We start from the raw sequence: 17,625 nt of genomic DNA, 5'->3' as shown, positions 1-17,625 counted from the left end.
GAAGTGGCTGTCACGGAGACCGCGCACCGGGCGGGAGCAGCAGAGCAGCGGCGAGAGCGCTGGCGGAGAGGCAGACTGGTGGGGGCAGGTCCCGCACTCCAGCTTCTTGCAACCGGGATTTGCTTTCTGCTTGCGCTGGACTGAGGTACCCATGATGGAGTTATCCGAGGAGGAGAAAACCTGTTCCGGGTGAGCCCAGGCCGCCCCGGAAATGCGATGGCCGAGGAGCGGGCACCAAGGACCAAACTGAGGTGGGAGTCAAGGCGAGGGATGTAACTATGATTCTGGCCGTCTTCACCCCATCCGAGTGAACCCAGAATCTCCAGAATGTTGCAACCAGCCACGCTTGCCAGCATGGTCCTCCCCCGAGTGAGGATTTCTAAGCGCTCTGCTCCAGACACGGGCGGGAAACTGAGGCACAAGGCGATGGCATCTGTTGCGTGAAAGTCTTTATTACCCTGTAACTCAGCTCTTCCCTTGACTCACTGCAGTCTGGTCGGAAATACCCTTCCACCGATCTTCCGGCCCTCGCCGGCCCGCCTTCCCTGCCCCTCGCTCCAGAGGCACTTCCTCATCTTTTTTTCTCAAATACTTTAATCCGTGTTCCTTCTCTTGTGTGCCTCCAGTCACGACTTCGCACACACCTCTGTCTCCCCGGTCCGCCCCTCCCCTCCTTTCACTCTGGCTTTGCTTTCACTCGCTCGTCTCTTTACCTTTGGCCCAAATAGATCCTTATGTTGGGGTTTGGGGGCAACCGCAGGCAAATGTGTAGACCCTGCCGGGCTCATACTTGACACTTCGAGACTCGGCAAGAGGCAGTTTAGAGCTCTGTGAAAGGAATTAGGTGGTTTGGTTTCTAGTCTAGGTTCAGCTGTTACTTGTGAACTTTGTGCGATCGCTTAGCCTTTCCAAACCAATTTCCGGATTCAGTCAACCTTTAAAGCCCTGCTCCAGCTCTAAAATTCTCGGTCTCCTCCAACCACCCACTAAAGACAATCACAGTTACCTGTCAGGTTGGAAACAAAGAAATAAAAACAACTATTTTAGAATCATGTATCCAGTTTACTCGCAGTTCAGACTCGAGCCCTATTTTGGATCAGATAAAAATACAGCAAAACCTTGGATTGGGAGTAACTTGTTCTGCAAATGTTCCGCAAGAGGGGCAAACATTTCCAATACATTTTAACTCGGTAAATGAGAAATGTCTTGCAATAGGAGTAGTAGGTGATGTGGAATGTCACATGGTCACAACTGAGTCAATGGTTCTTGAAATTCATTTTGATGTACCAGTGCTTTGGATTGCAAGCATGTTTCCAGAAGGAATTATGCTCGGAAACCAAGGTTTTACTGGCAGTTTCTTTTGCCATTTGATAAGGTACTCATTCCATAGCACATGTGAGATGCTTTTGTTTAAGTGGTTATTGGAGTTAAATATGGTATATAATAAAATTTTTTCACTGAACTTTCTCATTTTGTTTTCTCTAGATGGGGTTTCAAGCCAAGATACTGGATTCTTCTAGTTAAGATAAAGAGCTCTGAGTGTGTAACAGTGAAAATGTCATAATCTGCGTTAACATCCCACAACTTGAAGGCATGACAATTAAGGAACACTCATGGACTTGTGGCACATGGAAATGTGTGCACAGAAAAAGGAAATCTGTGATTTTCTAAAAGTAGGAAGGCATTCTTCCTCACCAAAATGGGTGCATTCTGCTCAGTTATCAAGTTTGAAAATCTCCAAGAATTAAAGAGACTGTGTCACTGGGGTCCCATCATAGCCCTTGGTGTTATAGCAATATGTTCTACGATGGCCATGATTGACTCTGTGTTGTGGTATTGGCCTTTACATACTACTGGAGGAAGCGTGAATTTCATCATGTTGATAAATTGGACTGTCATGATTCTTTATAATTACTTCAATGCCATGTTTATTGGTCCTGGCTTTGTCCCTTTGGGGTGGAAACCGGTAAGAAAAAGATCCCTTAAGATAAGGAACTCTAATGATAATCATATATTTAGTTTATGATTTACCTGCTAACCAATAATATCAAATACAACATACTTTTTGCGTTGGTAGAGACTAAGCATATTCTAATTACTGATCATTTAAAGTCAAAGAATTTATTTTGTATCTACTTGAAAATATTCATCTAAATCAGTACTTCCCAGAGAGATTTTGTTGAATACTTGTACTTCATTAAAAGGAAAGAAAAAGAAAAATGGAGGGGCTGGTGAGTCCATAGTCCTAAATTTAAGAACCACTGCATATAATTTCACAATGCAATTTGGCTAGGATCTTACAATTTCACAATGCAGTTTGGCTAGGATCTTTTTTTTTTCTTAATTTTTTTAAATGTTCATTTGCTTTTGAGAAAGAAAGAGAGCCTGGGTGGGGGAGGGGCAGAGAGAGAGAGGGAGATACAGAATCCGAAGCAGGCGCCAGGCTCTGAGCCATCAGCACAGAGCCTGATGTGGGACTCGAACTCACAAACTGCGAGATCACGTCCTCAGCCGAAGTCAGACGCCACGCAGGCGTCCCTAGGATCTTTTTTTATGTAATACGTTAACAGCCCTCAGAACTGAGAACAAGCCTTTCGAAATTGGTGACTTAAATCGTAGTTTTCAAATCAATGTTAAAATCATAACATTAGGAAGTAACAGTATGAATCAATTTATGGCTTTTTAAAAATTGTAGCAAGTTTATACTCATGAATTTCCATATTCCTTGCTGATGGGCACCACCTGGTAGCTTATTAGAAATGAAAAATCTTGGGCTCCACTCCAGACCTACGAATCAGAATCAGCATTTAACAAAATCCCCAGATGATTCGTAGGTGCATTATGTTGGAGAAACACTAGTGTTCTGTTTAAAGTGAGTACAACGATGAGTAAGATGAATTCATGTTCTGAAAAATCTTATAATTGAGGAGAGAAACCAAGGTAACTTGTGTAAGTAATTACACTATGGAAAAGAATGTGATGAGTGCTGTTGAAGCTAGAAGGAAGTGAGCGTTTTTAGCTGTGGACCTGAAAGGGGAGTGTAAATTTCCATAAATGGGAAAGAAGGCATTTCAGGCATATAGTCTGAAATAACGGACAGGTTATGTACTGCAAATAAGGCTGAAACAAAGGCAGATTCTGGAGGGCCTTAAACACATGAGGGATTTTTAGACTATAGGAAGGTATTAGAGGTTTTCAAGTGAAGCTCTGACATAATCAGAGTCATGTTGTAGGAATATTATTCTGACACTAGTTTGCATTGGAGAGAAGCTATAGTACAGGACAGTAGTTAGAAATGATTGAAATAGTGCAAGGAGGGGTGGGGAACCAGATTTCCTAAAGAGTATCAGCTCTGATGTTTGAATATCCACTTCAAGATACCTGCCAAGTTGACAGCTACCTTTTTTCTGAACTCCTACAAAGATTTTGGAAAAGTAAAACCAGCTACAATCAGTGACGATGGGTTTAGGTGGAGCATGGGGAAGAGAAATGAAAAGTGACTTCTGGGTAATTGGAATAGTGATGCTGCTGTTACCAGTAATTCATTATTTAAAAGTATTTCTGCTCAGATAAAAGGGCAGGAAATAAGCAAGTTCAGATTCCATCCTTATCCCCATCCCCCATAAAATCAAACCCTACGAAAGCATTTTCATAAGGCTTAACTTATTACTTAGGATCAGATATCTGATGGATTTTTGTTTGTATTTTGCTATCAAGGAAAATTCTCAGGATAGCATGTACCTCCAGTATTGTAAAGTCTGCCAAGCATACAAGGCTCCACGGTCACATCACTGCAGAAAGTGTAACAGGTACTGTATGTCTTTGCTACTCACTGGGGACTGATCAACGTGGTGACTGGTCTCCTGTTGTTGTTCTTTCTGTCACATCAGTCCTAGTCTTATTCTCTGCAAGGTGGCTTCTTTATAAAAAACACTGTCAAAATACTTCTGTCCATATCTCCATTGTAGTCTTAAGTTATCAATTCTGATAATAAGTAAATAATCCTCACTCTTTTTTGTTATAAGTGAAAAGCTTTTATTTATTTATTTATTTACTTACTTACTTACTTATTTGGAAAAATACACGTTTACTTTGCTTCTTATCCTGCCAAGAGTGAAAAGTTATGCCTCCAAGTTGTTTCTATAGGTCAGGATTAATCATGCTTGTCTTCTGTCATCTTAACTAGCTTTAAAATTGTTCTGAGTCTAAACTATAAAGGAGACCTGCTTTTTCCATTATTTTGGTTGGCTAACATTTACACTTTATCTATATCTAATAAATGAATTCAGGTGCGTATTATCACAAGTGTTTAATATAAAAAAAAAAGCAATGGAAAGAAAACTGAGTCACTATAAAAAATATGAAATAAACTGGTACCTTTTTATTTTTTTAATTTAATTTCTTAATTTTTATTTTAAAGAGAGAGCAAGTGGGGGAAAGGGGCAAACGGAGGGTGAGAAAACCTTAAGCAGCTTAATGCTCAGTGCGGAGCCTGATACAAGGCTCAATCCCAAGACCCTGGGACCATAAGCTGAGCTGAAATCAGGAGTCAGACACTCGACCGACTGTGCCACCCAGGTGCCCCTGGCACCTTTTTAAATAAACAGCTATTCCACTAATTAGAAATTTGTGATAAGAGTGTTGAGGTTTAGGAGAACGTTTGTAGCAAATAAACGTTTGGTATGAGGCCGGGAAATTTTCTTCTAGCAACAAGGGAAGGAAGCTCAGTAAGACTTTGCTTGTTATACCACACCTTATATTCCATAGTTAGTATGCTTAGCTCAGAGATTCCACATCTGAAGGATGTGGAAGGAAGGAAGGAAGGAAGTTAGTTCGTTCTAGGTCTGCTGGGTCCCATCCACCCCAGTGGAGATTTTGTGGTCTCTGTTGTACTCCGCTTCAGTCACTGCATTTCAGAGCTAGAGGTAAATCTGGAACCCATGCTTATTTCTCTATGATGAACCTCTTAGCAGGACTCCTGAATTCTTTAAGCAAACTCCCTTGTAGCAGACGTCTTTTCCTCAGAAGCTGTTACAAAGCCTGCCTTTTCTTGTGCTGTTTAGAAATTGAAAGAAGTCACTGGTCAAAGTTGTTTAAAAACTCGTAAAGACTTTACTCTCTGTTCCATAGAGTATAATTCCTCTGTGACTCATAGACATGCTGGATTCCTATTTGCTTGATCTTCTGAAGACCAAAGTGATTTAAAGTAGATTGGATTTTTTGCCTCATGTGTTACATAAATTTTTCTTGTTAGATGTGTGCTGAAGATGGACCATCACTGTCCTTGGATCAACAACTGTTGTGGTTTCCAAAATCATGCTTCGTTCACACTGTTTCTCCTTTTAGCACCGCTGGGTTGTATTCATGCTGCCTTCATTTTTGTTATGACTATGTATACCCAGCTTTATAATCGGGTAAGTGACAACGTTTGTTATAAAATCACTTATGCCAGATTAAATGGCAGTTATTATTTCAGGAGTCCCATTGGGAAATAAGATTTCTATGATTTAGGTCGGGAAACAATTTTGCTTTACCTGTGTATGAATTTCTTTAAAAAAAAAAAGTACTAAAATTTAATTTTTAAAATTAACTTAACAGAAGTCCATGGGGGAGGGGAAGGGAAAATAAAAAACAAAAAGAGGTTAGAGAGGGAGAGAGCCAAAGCATAAGAGACTCTTAAAAACTGAGAACAAACTGAGAGTTTGATGGGGGGTGGGAGGGAGGACAGGGTGGGTGATGGGTATTGAGGAGGGCACCTTTTGGGATGAGCACTGGGTGTTGTATGGAAACCAATTTGACAATAAATTTCATATTTAAAAAAAAGTACTAAAATTTAATTTTTAAAATGAGGAAAAATTATTTTGTTTTGGAAACTTACTAACTGTAGTCGAAGTTGATAATATTTTATTACTGTGTATATATAATTTATTTGATCTCACACTTTATAGCTGTGGTAAGAATAATTAGAAGAAAAGGAACAGGAAGAAAAAGACAACACTAATATTTTCTTTCCATTTGATTCGTGTGGCAAGGTGTAGTTCTTTTGTTCCAGTGCCTTGGAAGGTGCCTCATGAAGCAGGCACATGTCCTAAAATATGTAAAAGCTTTGGTTGATTTATGGGCAGGTAGTCATGAGATAAAGTTCAAGGGTCACAAATTTAAGTCCCTAAAGAAGCCTGAAAGTAAATGAGATTCATAGGTCTAATGGGACTGTGGCACCGAGAACACTTGCCCTTCACAGATGGGACAACCCATATTCAACTTCAGCCTCTTTTTAATGTTGGAAATCTAGTCCAATAATACTAGATCTTCCAGTCTTTCAGGAAAAATTAGAAAATCTGCATTTTTTTGTTTAGTGTCTCCTGATTTTTAAATGTTGGCACCTGGCTGAATATTTTAAAACATCTTGCAGGCCAGGCAATAGGCATCTGCAGGCCATATTTGGCCTGCATTTTGCCTGTTTTTAACCTCTGGTTGTGGAACATGAGGGAAGAAACAACTGAATCCTCGGCTATCTTCTTTCTGTGTAAGGTTCCTGTAAATATTGAAAAGCCAGGAGAAGATGGACGCCACAGTCACAATTTAGACTGATGACTAGTGCTGTTCATACATAGTAATGTTAGTGGGCTGTGCCCTGCGCTTTCGAGGAAATAATTAAAAACAAAGTGACATTTGAAAATAACTAAGAACGATATTGCGCATATCAATATGAGTTGAGGCCACAGTAGTAATTAGAAACAAATTGGAAATTCGTTTGCTTTTAGCCACCGCTTTAGGTTATCATTTGTTGATCTTTTCTGATCAAGTGGCTTTAAATGTTCCAGTAGCGTCTGACCCTTTATGACAACTGAATATTTCAAGTGTGTGTTTTTCTTTGTAGCTCTCCTTTGGGTGGAACACGGTAAAGATTGATATGAGTGCGGCCCGCAGAGATCCTCTTCCACTTATTCCCTTTGGATTAGCAGCATTCGCGGCCACCCTGTTTGCATTGGGATTAGCTTTAGGAACAACCATAGCTGTTGGGATGTTGTTTTTTATCCAGGTAAGTTCCTTGGTTACCTCTAGCTAAAAGTTGTCAACTTATCAGGGCTGCCTGTAATGAGAAAGAGATAAAGGCTGCATTTAAGAATGCAGCGTGAAGTGGATATTATTGTAATGTATTCCATCTAGGTAACTAATTTAACCTCTGGACTAGTCAGATAATTTTGAAGTAACTTTGCCAGCATTTCTAGGTAACTTACTTAATTTTTAGAATGTTAACTTGGGAGTCCTGTATCGCTTTATAATTGAGAAAACTCTTCTCCCATTTATGGTCTCTCTTGATCTTCACATCAACCCCCCCAGAAAGAGTTGAAGAGGAGTATTTTCCCTTCCGTACAGAAGAGTAATCAAATCACAGAAAGTGACTTAACCCAAGATCACTCACGCATGTATTCAGTAAACATAATTGGTAATACTATTTTATAACAGCATATATTTAATCATCATCATAATATAGCCAGCGTTTATTGCACACTTATTATGTGCAAGACACTGTCTTAAGGACATCACATATATTAACTCATTTAATCTCAGTAACAACCCCCTGATTTGGATGCTATTGAATGCCTACTCTGATGAATTACTCTGCTAATTTCTGAGAGTACAGTAATGAAAATGAAAAGCGTCCTGCCCCTAGGGAAGTTCACAATTAGTAGTAAACATGCAACTAATACTGGGTGGTGTGAGTGTCATAGATTTATGTACAAAGTGCTGCGAGAACACAGAGGAGGAGGATGTGGCCCTGAAGAGATCACAAAGTGGTTATGATTCATTCCTTTCACCGAGTCAGTTTATTCATTAATCGAAGGCCTGCTGTAGGCCAGGTGTTGTGCTAGGCCCTAGCCTAGGAACACAAAGGGGACTCCTTGCCCACGGGTGTGTCTGTACGGACCCAGCCAGACTTCGAGGAAATGCCGAAATGCTGGACCTGAGGGCTGTGATGCATCGCCCAACCCGTTTACACGCATAGTTTTAAAATACGCCGATTTTGGTTGTACTTCATATATTCTATTAGCCTGGGATCAAATTCTTTGAAAAAATTTCCCCGGTGCCTCTCATTAAGAATCATATTAAAAATAAACTAAAAACCTGTGGTGTAAAAACCCACATCAGTGGAATTAGTCCTAGCTAGGAGGGTCAGTTAATAGAATCAAGACTGAATATATTGGGTTTTTAAGGTAAGCAGAATATCTGGTCATGTTGGGATGATAGGAGTCACTTTCATGTAATAAATAATCATAAATTTAAGGTTAATTAAAAATAGTGATAGATTTTAGTAACAAAATACACAAGTACTGATTAAGTAGATTATATCCATATTTTATTAATACTTTGGAAACCTTGATCAGAAGATAGTACTTAAAACATGAATTTTTATCAAAATAGTAGATTCAGATTTGATTATGGATTGCCGTAATCATTTTATGGAGAGGCGTTGTGGTGCAGTGCTTAAGAACAAGAACTTTAGAGTCAGATGGAGCGCAGAGTATCTTGCTTAACCTCTGTTATCCTGGTATCTTCATCAATGGAACGGAGCAACAAAAACTATCTCCTGAGGTTACTATGAAGATGATAATCTTAAATGGACCAAAGTTTCATCATAAAATTTTACTGTTCATTATTTAATTTTCAGATGAAAATAATTCTCAGAAACAAAACTTCTATTGAATCATGGATTGAAGAAAAGGTAAATTTTAATAATTGTTTCCTCAACATCAATAAGGATTAGTTCATAGGCCAGATTAACTAATAAATGCCCGGAAGTAAAAACTTGACTGCCAGATGGCTTCCTTAAGTCATTTGCATGCCACATAAAAGGTAAATATAGGAAACATTTTGATTTATTCTTTATTTGACATAACTCCCACAGAAATCTGCTTCTCGTTCACCCTGGAGTTGGTGAAGAAGTCTAAACCACACATTAAACCATTTGGCCATTCTTTCTCAGGTTAGGGGAGAAGGCAGACCGTTTGGAAAGGAACTTCTGTCCTATCGAGGTGCCATTAAGGTGTTTTTTTTAGTGCTTTAAGACTAAAAAAACCTTATAAACCTGGATTATAGCATAGCTTGCCACAGACCTCACAACGTTTCCATTGTGATTCTGTTGTAAAAAGTCAGTCTGACTACTCCACTCCCTGCTTAAAGCTGCTCAGAGCCTCACCATCACTGGAGCAGGGGTTACAGACCCAAATGCCTGCAGGGCCAGCCGGTAGATAACCCAGATGGCAGGAACTGGCCTGTGTACAGAGCTACCTAACAGATGAAGCTGAATGTTGCCTCAGGGGATACTCAGCCAGTATCCTGAGATCATCTCGTTGTTTTTCAAGAAAAGCAAGAGATCTGGATTTCTGTGACATCTCTTTTCTATTTTTAAATATTAGCAAGAAATTCTCATTAAAAACAAACACACTTTGTGGGCCAAATAAAACACACCAATGGGACACATTTAGCCCCTGGCAGCCAGTTTGTGGACTTGAATTTATAGCAGCAGCCCTCAGATGTTTCGGTCTCAGGACCCTTTTACATCCTGAAAATTGTTAAGGGCCCTAAAGAACTTTGGTTAGTCTGTGTAATATCGACGATTGCCATATTTTGTGTGAAAAATTGTGAAGATTTATTATTTCATTTAAAAATAACAATAATAAAGCGATTATATGTTAATAAAAATCGCATATTTTTAAAACTTAGTATATTTTCCAAAGTGAAAACTAGGGAGAAGAGTGGCATTGTTTTATATTTTTATAAATCTCTTTAATATCTGACTTAACAGAAGACAGTTTGATTCTCACATCTCCCATATTCAGTCTGTTGAGATATGTTGCTTTGATTGAAGTATATGAAGAAATTCCAGCCTGACACAGATAAGTAGATAGAAGAGGATAGAGTATTTTAATAGGCTTTTTGGATAACTGTGGATATTCTTGGATACTACATTGAAACTTGACAGGTGATAGTTCCTGAAAGGTTAGTTGCATGGGAGATGTGAAGGTACATCAGTAAACTTTGTATTTTTTTACATTTAAATGCATCAGTACATCTTGCTCTGTGAATGGACCTTTTACCCATACAAGATTTTATAGCACCAGGTTTTGGCCATTTGGAAAATACAATTTCACAGAGTTATGAAGATTTTCCAAATGGTGACACATTCATTCACATCACTACCAAGTTTATGGGGGAAGATCTTTAAATTCTGGAAAGCTTTCAAGCTCATAGTGGTGGATACAGATTTTCCAAAATTCTAATTTTCACTTGAAAGCCTTCATTTTTTCAGTTGTTTACATTGAAGTAACAGCTTGAGTTTGTTCATTTTTGAGAAAATTTCTGCCAGGTACTGACATTTCAGTAACCTTACTGTGTTTCATTATTCATTCTGTCAAGTAAAAATAGCGTTGTGTGAAAGAAGCTGGCTCCACAGCTTTTGTTAGTCCCAACTCAAACAGATGTTCTCCTTGAGACAAACACATCGGAATGCTTTATGTGCACTTTCCATCTTGTCACACAGAATATTCATAGGACATCTACTTGAGGTTGAGATTTAATAAAAAAAATAATTTTTATTGCTTCATCAGGGGCATTCTTATGTAAAACTTTTGTTTGTTTGTTTGTTTGTTTTTTTTAACTATGAGTATGTACCAGTGAAGAATATGATAATCACTAATACAGAGGGGGCCACTGTCTTGATTCCTGCTCAAGGTACTGGCAATTTTACCCACTATTGCAAATGTCAACACAATGAAAAAAGCAAATGACATCTTAGTATTATGATGAAAGTTGCTTGACTTTGTTGGACCCCAAGAAAAGCTCTTGGGGACTCAAAGAGGTGCGCAAAGCATACTTTGAGAACGGCGGATAGACAAGTTTAAGTCCAAGCTCCTTAGCTTATACATAATCAAACCGTTCATGTCTTCCCCTTACCTGTTTCTTCTACCGCAGTTCCCACCCCTCCCCACCCCATTGCACTCTCGATACCAACTAATACCAGAAACCACAACTTATATTTTGTACATCCTGTGCTTCTATATCTTTCCACATGTCATTCCCTCTGCCTAGGACACTCTTGCTCCCTCTTTTTTGCCTGATTTCTTGTCCCTCAAGATTTAGCTTAGGTGCCATTTCTTCCTAAGAACCTTCCTTGACTCTCCCTACACTAGTTTAAGTACCTTGTTTGCCTTTCCCATAGCATCTATCACATACCTCTACCTTTTAACCCAGTATTGCTAGAATCCCCCCAACTTCACCGAGTGCTTCTCTTAGGCAGAGACCATGCCTCAGTCATGTTTAAACTACACTCATCCTGAGAATAGAAAAAGGAATAGATGTGAAATATAGTCTATATACAAAGTCTAGTCAAATAGTTGATCTGTACATAGGATTTCCTATATAAAGCGATTTGTATACTTCTGAAAAATCCACTTATGGACATTTTATATAAAGGCATGAATCCCAGTGAATGGATTTATCACAGAACTAAGAAGTTGAGAATTATCTACAGCTGTTTGCATTTAAAGCTTTTACTCTGAACTTACAAAGCCCTGCTGAACTTCATAAAATTGAACTTCATAACTTTGAAGAACTTGAACTTCTGAACTTCATAAAATTAAACTGTATGATCATAGATGCGTATAGTGGCTTTTCATGAGATGCTTTGTAGAAAGTAAGTAAAATGTTTTCAATTCTGGAAAATAAATAAATAAATAAATAAACTACACTCATCCTTAACCACGCTTTGTTTGTTAAGAGCCGAAATCTGTTCTTTGAGACTCTTATCCGTTGTGAAGACTCTGAAGCTTTATAAAAAGAGAAAATAAATTATCCTTTACTTTTTGGGTGGGGATTTATATAGTTCAGTAGATTCATACATACATATAGCTTGACAGTTCTTTTAATTGAATTTAATTCTTTTATTGAATTAACATCAATATTACTTTATAAGTAATTGCGAGAAGTTTTCCCTAAAATACTGTCCTGTGATAATAAAATATTTCAAGGTACCATTTCTAGTTAGCATAATATATCCTGATTATATTAATAATTTTTTTTGAATGGCCAAGGCTCTTTATAGAATACCATGCTAAATTTAGAAGTTATTGTATTTGTAATATTTCTTTAAATGTTTATTTTTGAGAGAACGTTAGCGTGGGAGGGGCAGAGAGAGGGGGTGGGATCCAAAGTGGGCTCTGTGCTGACAGCAGCGAGCAAGCCCGATGTGGGGCTGGAACTCAGGAACCATGAGATCATGACCTGAGCCAAAGTCAGACGCTCAACCGACTGAGCCACCCAGGTGCCCCTAGAATGTATTTTAAAACTGCACTCTGTTGCCAAGTAAAAAATACAAATAAATGATTATATTAAGTTCATAGAAAATTTATCGAAATCACCACAACTAGAATTTATACAAATTTCAACTGGGTTTGTACGCTTATTATAGGAATAAATAATGTATCTTTGTACCACTAGGTGTCAGTGGAACTTAAGAAATTCTAAGCCAGTTTATGTCCTTCTGTTAAAGCTAACAATTAAATTTAAACAATTAATTTATGCAACCTGAATATTTAGGTATATGCATAAAATGTATGTATAAATGCATATATAAGTGAATGTATATACATGTGTGGTGGTATAAAAAATGAGAGGAGATCTGCACATATCTGCTAATTAAAAAAAAAAAGTCAGAGAACGGTGACTCCCCTGGTGCACCTGCCCTGGCCATTCCCACAGGTGTCGCTGCCACCCAGGATGCACCATTACATTGTAGAGCACCCCACGCAAGAATTCTTCTATCCTACATAAACTCCTGCTGTTTATCAACAGCCCTTCTTTACACCTGGATCCTTTTGCTTTGCTAAACAACCAGGAGCAATGAGGATTTTTTATATGTGGAGTAAAGCTGTTAACTCTTTTAATAAGCATTTTTGAATACTTGTTCTGAAATAAGCCCTGTAAGACATTTCCTGAATGATCTACGAGGTTGGTGCTGGGTAGCAAGGTCCTCTTCAGATAAATTTGTCTATGTCTTCTGTGTACCCTAACATTACAACAAGGAGGAAGCTTTTCTAGGAGTGATACAGATGTGGGAAGAAACGTATATTACTGTCAATACTGCCAACAGTATGTTCCTTAAAGCCAGTGAAGGCAGAGGCGTTTGCCACTTTAACATCTCTGTTCCCCACAGGCTAAAGATCGAATTCAGTATTACCAACTAGATGAAGTCTTTGTTTTTCCCTACGATATGGGAAGTAGATGGAAGAACTTTAAACAGGTATTTACGTGGTCAGGGGTCCCTGAAGGAGATGGGCTCGCGTGGCCGATAAGAGAAGGCTGTCACCAGTACGACTTAACAGTGAGTATTTCTGTTCAATCTTTCCTTTCTGTCTCATTTTCTTCCTCTAGTTCCTCTTAACTCAAATGACGTTTTGTAGTAAAATAATGATTTTTTTTTTCAGTAAGGCACTAAGGTAACAGTCCTAAATCACTCCTTGTATCATGTCTTTCTGTTAATTTAAATCTCTCTTTAATTCTGCATATGTGTGAGATAAAGTCCTGATCCGTTCACTCAGTCCTATAAAATCTGGCCTACAACTGCCCTCCCAACTACTTCCTAATGGGAATCACCGTGTCCAGTCAACCCGGCTTCCTCGGTGAACTCCTTGTGCGTTCCTGCCACCTAATTCTGTCCATACTGTTTTTTCTCTCTAACATGACTTCCCTATCAGAAATAATATTAAGGTGAGTTTCAGCCCCACCTCATCGGAATTCGACACTTAACCATCTACTCTTGTATGGTGCTTGTGAAGTCTAACATTTTATTTATTTCTTAGATCTTAGACCTGTAATTTGACAAGATTCTGGCACAGAGGCCATGAGCTACCTCGATTTCCCCTACTGTGTCTCATATAGTACCATTTATTAAATTGTTGCTAAATAAGTCAAGAAAAGTGAGTCGTCATGATGACTTTTAGTCGAGACTCATGGATGAATCTCGCAGTCTGTCTGCCTTGTCTCTAAAGGATCTATGAGTCTGTGTATCATCCTCACCTCCGGGACTAGCCTAGAAGCCCCAGGAGGACAGAGAGCGCATCTCCCTGATCCCTGGGCTGTAAGGAATAGTCAGTGAGTAGTAGACACAGATGAAGATTGTAGAGGATACTGAGAAAAGAGCCCGTCAGCTCCTGCTCGCGGTCGTAGGGCCCTCTTTCCTCGCTATGAGAAACATGTGGCCTTTGAATTGTCAGCACTGTGAAGTGCTCGAAAATCAGGAGTTTGTCATGTCACTCTGATGCAGTAGATGGCAAAAGGCTGTTTTTCAACCCTGAGATCGTGTTTTTTCTTTCTGTATCTCCAGATTGAACAGTTGAAACAAAAAGCAGATAAGAGAGTCAGAAGTGTAAGTAATTTTTTGCAATGATACTAGTTTCTTTCTCCTTGTTGTCACGCTCTACACTTCTGTATAGTTTTTCAAATTGCCTTTGAGTAGAAGGCAACTGTTGGCTTTTATTAAATAATATTTCCTAACATAATTGTTGAAATTTGATACAGTTCACTTTTGCTTTCACTTACATAGTTTGGACTGGCCATTTGGAGGGAATGTAGTCAATTTACATTGCCAACAGAAAAATAATTATCCTCAGTCTAGCTCGTTAGTGTGAAACCCATCCTTACACTTCTGCTGTATAATATCACGGCCACTAGCCACATGTGGCTATTTAAATTAAATAAAATCAAATAAAATATTCAGTTCCTTGGTTGAACTAGCCACATTACAAGTGCTCAGTAGCTACACGTGTCTAGGGGCTAGCACATTGGATACCACAAATATAGAGCATTTCCGTCACTGCAGAAAGTTCTATTGGCCAGCACTGTTCTAGAATTTAATTCTTAGCTAAGTGCTTGAAATGAAGGGTAAGAAAAGCCTGGAGAACTAGAAACGTCAGTTGCCTCCTATAAAGGAACTGGGAGGGAAAGACTTGTCACCTGATACTTTGGGTCCACCTTTAACAATTTAAATTCAAACTTACAGAAATTCAGGGGTAAATGTTAGATTGTTCTTCTCATTACTGACGCCAGGTTCGGTATAGAGTAATAGAAGATTACAGTGGTGCCTGCTGTCCTTTGAATAAGGGAATCAAAACCTTTTTCACGAGTCCCTGCACTGAAGAGCCTCGAATAAGGCTACAGAGAGGGGAATTCATTTTGGCCACAAGAGGGTTACGGTAAGTGATAAAAGTAGTGAATTTCTTCTTTAATGACAAAGTTATCATCTCTCCTAAAAAGATTAATTTTAATCTCTTAAATATTTCAGATACTGGTTGTATGGAGATAAAATTCTCGATGATTCCTTTGTAGAAGGTATGGAAATGGAAGGGGGCGTTTAATAGAAAAGACTGCTAGTAATGATTCCATATTTAACAAGAATAACCCCTAACAGTCACTTGTCACATGCATCAGGGCACATAACAGACACATCCTCAAGCAACAGAAGAGGCTTCTTATGTTATTTCTGTACAGCACTTCTATTTTTCAGGTCTTTTTAATGGTTGCCAATATTGGAGCTCATTGTCACCTGTGTGACAGGTACTTGTGGAAGTGCCACTTGCTTCATGTGTGGTATCCAAGTCCCCAGCAGCCCTCTGAGGGAGGTACTAGCATTTACCTCTCATTGGCGAGGGAGCCAAAATGCAGTGAGACTGAACACGTTGCCCAAGGCCGCCCTAAAAACAGATTAGAGCCAGGGCTCCAAGCCAAGTGGCCTGTGTCCCAGATGCCTGTGCCACACACTCCCCACTGTGAATGAATATTCCTATTAAGTATTAATGGAAACTGATGGATTGAAATTTTCCGTGTCTCTGATTTTATTTAAGTTTTAGAATTGTTCCTTTTTATTTTTTTTAATGTTTTTTATTTATTTTTGAGACAGCGTAAGCAGGGGAGGGGCAGCGTGAGGGGGACAGAGGATCTGAAGCAAGCTCTGTGCTGACAGCAGCAAGCCCGATGCGGGGCTCGAGCTCACGAACCGTAAGATCATGTGTGACCTGGGCCAAAGTCGGACTGAGCCACCCAGGTGCCCCTAGAATTGTTTTCTTTTTAAGTAAAGATTAATCCTGGATGCTTTCTTAAAAACACTGGGTTAACTGTTAATTAACCCCATATGACTTCTTGGGCAGCCTTGATATAAAAATTTACATGTTAGGAAAAAACCTAGAAAGGAAATTCACAGAAGCTCCAGGGACATAGTTCCCTGAAACAGATAAAGTATGACAGTGTGCCAAAAACCCCACAATCACACATGTGTAAATGAATGCCCAAACTGGGACATTCCGCCCCGACTCCCCTTAGGGGTTGTCCTAAACCACATTAGCACCTCTCCCAGGTAACAGAATTTGAGAAATAGTGATTTTCTAGCTTGTTAGAAGCATTTAAAAACCATTTTTTCCCTCAAATTATGCTTATAAAAGATGGTAAAGGGCGAAAAAAGTAACGCATAACTAAAAGCTTATTGATTTGGAGTAATAGGACTTATGGGACTCAGCAATATCATTGCCGTGGATCTATTTCACCTCAATTTTATTTTCTTCCTCAGGTGTTTCAAGGATACGAGGCTGGTTCCCTAGAAACTGTGTGGAGAAGTGTCCCTGTGATGCTGAAACAGATCAAGCCCCAGAGGGCGAGAAGAAAAATAGATAGCTACGGTTATACTAAAATTATTCTTTAAGTCCTCTCCATTACTTGAAAACTGTACAGATTACTAAAGAATTATGCAATGAGCCTACTCTGGTTAAGGTGTTCTTTTCCTCAAAGGTGCCCTAGTGCCATAATCTAAATATTTTTATTACATTTTGAAATGGAGAAGCCATTCTGCATATGCCTTTGAATTCTTACCCCTTTTGCCACCTCTTCCTCTCCCCAAAAGGAAAAACACTTCACCCAAGTAAGTCAGTTGCATTTTCTCTAGGACTTTTTTTATGCGCTGCACACTACGGACCTCACCTGCAGATACAGTTCCCCCTTTGCCAGGAGCATCTGCATGTGATGCTTTTATCCTGTTTGCCCCTCAGTTGATATTTCTTATGTGATATTCTAGATACTATAGAACATAATATGTAAGATTCAATATAAGCTTAAATTTTATTACCTGTCTTTTAATAATGCAGATTTTGTCAAATCAAATAAAGATCAATGGATGTTCTGTATAAATCTAGTTTTTACTAGTTTCTTTTGGCTGACTAAAAAGGTTTGTCTTAGTTCTTTATGGAAAAACTTCTTTACAACCATGTGAAAAATTTGCACGTTTGAGCTGCTCATTCATTAAGCGAACCCTATTAATGGCATATTGTGATCACAGCATTCTAGGAAACTTTCAACCTAGTGAGCTCCAGCTGCTCGTGTGTGCTTGAATCTATCGAAGCCGGAAGCTTATGTGACTGGTAGGACCTAAGCTGGTGGATTTGGATGCTTAAAGTTGGGCTTGTCTAACACAAGTAGAATTATAGAAGTCACCTACTCTGATACTAATTATTTCCAAGGCAGGGAATTTGAGCTCTGGGCGGGGGATCAGGCATGTAACAGCACTTGGGAAAGGGCACT

The 17,625-nt window shown here is 39.0% G+C and overlaps 1 protein-coding gene across 2 annotated transcripts; it reads left to right on the top strand.

Moving 5' to 3' along the window:
- The first annotated feature begins 4 nt into the window (after positions 1-4).
- On the top strand, positions 5-17,234 carry ZDHHC6 (zinc finger DHHC-type palmitoyltransferase 6). Of its 2 annotated transcripts, XM_042908239.1 has the most exons (11): positions 5-251; positions 1,486-1,966; positions 3,718-3,809; positions 5,255-5,414; positions 6,881-7,042; positions 8,675-8,728; positions 13,217-13,384; positions 14,387-14,428; positions 15,109-15,254; positions 15,344-15,390; positions 16,622-17,232. In XM_042908239.1, exons 2-11 carry the CDS (start codon positions 1,700-1,702, stop codon positions 16,723-16,725), a joined length of 1,242 nt encoding a protein of 413 aa, XP_042764173.1. In that variant the 5' UTR covers positions 5-251; positions 1,486-1,699; the 3' UTR covers positions 16,726-17,232. The 2 variants fall into 2 exon arrangements, with proteins under 2 accessions (XP_042764173.1, XP_042764174.1); XM_042908240.1 differs by lacking the exon at positions 5-251 and having other exon boundaries at positions 1,920-1,966; positions 5,347-5,414; positions 16,622-17,234.
- The last annotated feature ends 391 nt before the right edge of the window (positions 17,235-17,625 follow it).

This window comes from Panthera leo, chromosome D2 (genome assembly GCF_018350215.1).
Source record: "Panthera leo isolate Ple1 chromosome D2, P.leo_Ple1_pat1.1, whole genome shotgun sequence".
NCBI lineage: Eukaryota > Metazoa > Chordata > Mammalia > Carnivora > Felidae > Panthera > Panthera leo.
This window is presented reverse-complemented; position numbering and strand designations above follow the sequence as displayed.